The sequence below is a fragment of the Haliotis rufescens genome, unplaced genomic scaffold, assembly GCF_023055435.1.
Source record: "Haliotis rufescens isolate VD_foot unplaced genomic scaffold, xgHalRufe1.0.p SCAF_1, whole genome shotgun sequence".
Lineage (NCBI taxonomy): Eukaryota > Metazoa > Mollusca > Gastropoda > Lepetellida > Haliotidae > Haliotis > Haliotis rufescens.
In genome coordinates this window covers 52,449,154-52,453,656 of record NW_025963779.1, presented here as the reverse complement: position 1 = coordinate 52,453,656, position 4,503 = coordinate 52,449,154, and the positions used below count along the sequence as shown (strand labels likewise).

The 4,503-nt window shown below is 39.4% G+C and overlaps 1 protein-coding gene across 1 annotated transcript; it reads right to left on the bottom strand.

Annotated features, from left to right (window-relative positions):
• Nucleotides 1-238: 238 nt before the first annotated feature.
• LOC124131452 (G-protein coupled receptor Mth2-like) lies at nucleotides 239-2,753 on the bottom strand. The gene is made up of 2 exons (XM_046494737.2): nucleotides 2,225-2,753; nucleotides 239-1,981 (listed from the first exon to the last, which is right to left on the bottom strand). Exons 1-2 carry the CDS (start codon nucleotides 2,751-2,753, stop codon nucleotides 843-845), a joined length of 1,668 nt encoding a protein of 555 aa, XP_046350693.2. The 3' UTR covers nucleotides 239-842.
• Nucleotides 2,754-4,503: the final 1,750 nt, after the last annotated feature.

The following is a 4,503-nucleotide window of genomic DNA, read 5'->3' as shown; positions in this document are numbered from 1 at the left end:
ATAACACTCGGCAACACAATTTGCTAAATCAAAACAAAGAATAATTTGTATTAACTATTAGTGAAAATAACCTTTCATTCTTCTTCAAATATTAAGGATGGGTTCACAGGTACTCGGAATGGAGTATCATTTCCATTTGTGGCAGTGAGGCAAACAAAACTATCATGCATCCAGTAACATGTAAAAACGGCATAAAGGCAGAAAAACAAAAACAACAAAAAGAATAATTTATAGACATTCTGTTTTATTCTTTGACAACATTTCAAGGTTTCAAGGTTTCAAAGTTTTGAAATATACCAGCGCCAGGCCGCACACGGCTCATAGCCAATAACAACGCATATGAGCTTCCTTGGCCATCCAGATCGCCAGATTTGAACCAAACTGAGCTTGTGGTGGTCATAACAGAAAGTGAACTGACGTCACCAATGTCCAACTGCACGACTTCCGTGTGTTATGAAATCCGGAATATCATATAGACAAACTTTGTTGCTCCAATTATGTGAAATTTCATGTTTTACAGAACAGTTGTTCATCCCATTTCATGTTTTGAAATATACCTATTAACGGCTTTGCGTTATTGTTGGAGAGTATATATTTCAGACAACATTATTAACAACATTGTTATGACACTACAACATATAACACTACATTTATTCCCATTGAACTTTTTATGATATCTAGATGAGATCAGAGCAACGACCAAAAACATGTTTTCCAACGACAATACGATTTAAGCATGAAAGAAGCATCATCAGTGGCCTACAGACGCGCATTATTACAAATGTACGACAAAACATAAATATGCGTCCGATGTTGACGGTGTCTGGTAAAATGTTCAATACCTACATGTAAGTAACAGTATAATTAGGGACCTGAGTCGTAGTTGATCGGGATATGGCGTATTTGCCACGGCCGAAAAATTCCTGAAGAAGGTGCAGTACCTTCCAGGTACAGACAAATGATACTCCAATGAAGAGACCTTGCAGTGTGTTGAGGGTGATGTAAAGATAGGTTGTGACTGGGTGAGGCACAAAAGCAGACAGAAAACCAAGCACCCAGGTCAAACCCATAACGAGAAAGAGTTTGATGTAGATGCTGAATTGGTTTCTGTAGTCAGGTCCGAGCCTGCGGGCAGATGTTCGCTTTACCAAACATATATTAGCAACTGTCATTGTGAAGAAAATAATGTTCAGGGTGACAATAAGAGCAAGTGGAGTAGCAAAGAATACCAACAACCCTAACTTCTTACTAAACCAACAGATACCATCCCCGTAGCCAGGCGCGTATTGAGAATCTGGGAAAGTCAAGTCAAGCGTCAATCCAGGTATGGTTAGTAGCATTGGAGTCAACCAAGCGTACATACTGTATGTTACATAACGACTTGAGGGCTTCTTCGAAACGTTTGCTGCATTCATTACCCTTGTAAATGTTGACCAAACATCATGGGCAATTACATTCATCCAAATGAAGGCAGCGAGAAAGAAATAATGCATTGCAACACTGATACTCTTGCACACGATGTAGCAACCTTCTGTTTCAGGTGCCGTGAGCATTAACACTTCTGCAATGAAAAGAGCTACAGAGAGAGAAAGGACATTACACCCAGGAACATTCCTGAGCTTCCGCAATGTGGCATATACTACTATTGTCATTAGAAGGGATACAAGTGATAGTATCGTACCAATGCCACTGATTATTCCCTCAATACTTGAGACGTCTTTTCTCGTTATCAAGAAACGTTTCAGAGACTCTGGGTGTGATTTCCTGGAACTAATGCAAACCAGAGCGTCGGTTCCGTTCATGACGATGTCATGCTGTTCGTGTACAATCTGTGACACTCTTTCTTGGAGGCGGCCGTCTCTCAGCACTGTATACTCGTTTTCATTCAATGTCACCCGAGGGCAGTCGGATAAGTTCCTTTCGTGAGACAGCGCGTCTGTATCGTCCAGTATAGTGTCATTGAGAGTGGTTGATATCTTGCCTTTGAGAGAAAGTATGGGTACACATTGGTTAAGATGCATTACAAAATCTAAAGAACAAACAATTGGGCGGCATTTTCCAGTAAATGGGTCAAAGATCTCATCACCATTGCAGATAATGTTTAATTTAAAGTTTTTTTTAACAACTCGTAAGAGAGAACCCTCTACCTTTGTACCTGCTCCGGTATTAATGTTAAATAATATTGAAAAGGAATAAAATCCAAATACACTAGATTTAATCCCACAGCCATTGAATTTCCCTGGCACAATGCAACCAGGCGTGCTTTCATTGTTGCATGCAGCAATTTCGGGGCTCTTGTATATCTTCTCATTACTATATACAAGCTTGTGCCGGCAGTCCTTGCATTGCTTGCTGATTTCCGGACATGTCTCAATAACGTGTTGGTAACAAGGGCGAAACGCAGGAGCATTTAAAGGTTGCTGGTATACGAGAACACATTTAGGGTGAGATAAAATTTCATTGAAGGTCAAGGAAAAATTCAGGCTGAAGTTGTAGTTGTTCGGGCACTTCACATTTGGCATCCAGAAATCTGCTTCCTCGCCATGGCACTGAGCACAGTAGATGTTCCTATACATCAGACCTGTCTTCCTTCCAGTAACGGGGATACTGCGAAATGCGTCGTTTGTCTCCTCGGCAGTGCATAGATCGGCAGTTTCTTTGTTCAAATAACCCCGGGGACATTCTACTACAACCTGTATATGCGACCACGTTGACACACCACAGAATGTAATACATTTGATGTAGTTGTACATATCCCTGTCTATGTGCTTTTGTGTTGAATTGTCAGCATCGACGCAACAGTCATCATATAACGAGCAGAGATCATCACAAAAACAATCATAGTTTCTCGGGAAGTGGTAATGACTGAAGGGATGCGGATCTTTTTTGTTGTTGCAATACCATCCTTGGCAGGTGAAGTCCGTGAGGGTCGCACTGTCTTCAACCTCGCACTGTGTTTGTACCACAAATATACATATGACATATGCCAGCATCAGGCAAAAGTTTGCTTGGTGTTGTACAAGCATTTCCCTGATGTTGAGGCTCTTTCCTCCAAGCTCACACACAGAGGATCACCAAACGGTTTATGCATTAACTAATCAACTGTATATACACAGGGCAACACTACAGAGAAGCTCGCGACATCTCCTCATTGGTTCGCGTACCAATCCCTCAATCGTAAGCTCTGGCTGGACAGCTATCGATCAGCTTCCGTAGGGGTGGTAAGCTTTCCGTGTCATATTAACGGATACGTTGTGTAATTATATAACAAGTACTTATTATGATTATCACCTCTTGTGAGTCTCCGTGGCAATCTCACCATGTGTTAATCTGCTGTTCGTAATGAGACACCTCTTGTTGACTACAGAACAGAACAACATTTCATTTCTCTCAGGCCGTGTGCATCGGCATATTAGGTACAAACAGTATTTTACATTGTGGTGGACAGAGGTTAATCGGAAGATTTTTACAATTTTCATCATAATGTAAACAAATTTACATGGTTTCTTTTGGACAGAGTGCTTATGGCAGTTAAATAATTGCTGGAGTTGGTCTTTTCGAATAGTGTTTTGGGATGTAAATGTCCCTTAGTTCATTGAAATATTTACATTTGAAGATTTAGTGAAATTCATCTCCAATGTCAAAACAATCACACATCTTGCATAAACGTTCATTCAACGGACTTTTATGCCATCTTCCGGTTTCTATTTGCAGGCGGTGACAAGATGTCCTAAAGAATATAGCAATTTAAAGGATAATTGGGGAGGGATGTTTATGAAATATGTTTGACGTTTACTGGCGATTATGAAAATACGGTATGAAGAGCATGTACTAGAATTTGAAATATCCACTATGCAAGATTGCCAACATGTATAAGAGAGTTTTAGAGACATATGATTTCAACCAGGAGAAGGATATAAAACTCTGTGATATCCAGACATTGGAAATATCTGATTCATCCAAAATAATTTTAATAAAGTCCGTTGATTTACAATTGGGTCTCTATACAAGACTGAATACAATACAAACGATAGTCTGCTACATTTTCTTGACATAAGCTTCGACAAGACATTTAACATTCTTAAGTCAACATCTTGACATAAACTTCGACAAGAAATTTAACATTCTTAAGTCAACATCTAGACGAAGGAGGGTTCTACCTAGTTCTCCATAGAGAATTGTTAAAGGTGTGCTTTTCTTTACGGGTAATAATTTTCTGAGAAACTGTACGTGAGCCTTTTCAATTAGTTTACGACGATCATAGCCCTATATTTCACAACCATACAGTAGTATTTGGTTTTACCATAGCGTCAAATAGATGGAGTTGGCGTTTAAAAGAGAGATTGTTTAATCGTGCCCTACGTAAGACAAAATACATTGAATTCGTTGCTTGGTCACAAAGAGATAAAACAGATTTAGAAAATCTATTATTGCTTTGGAAATAAATACCAAGATGTTTATATTCATCCACAAAATCCAAATAATGTTCATGTGCGCTAACTA

What these genes read in the sequence shown, in the direction of transcription:
- LOC124131452 (XM_046494737.2), bottom strand. Translation starts at nt 2,753, where the DNA reads ATGTACAACTACATCAAATGTATTACATTCTGTGGTGTGTCAACGTGG. An exon ending in GCCAGGGAAATTCAATGGCT is followed by an intron (nt 1,982 to 2,224) that starts GTGGGATTAAAT and finishes TTTCTCTCAAAG; the next exon opens with GCAAGATATCAACCACTCTC.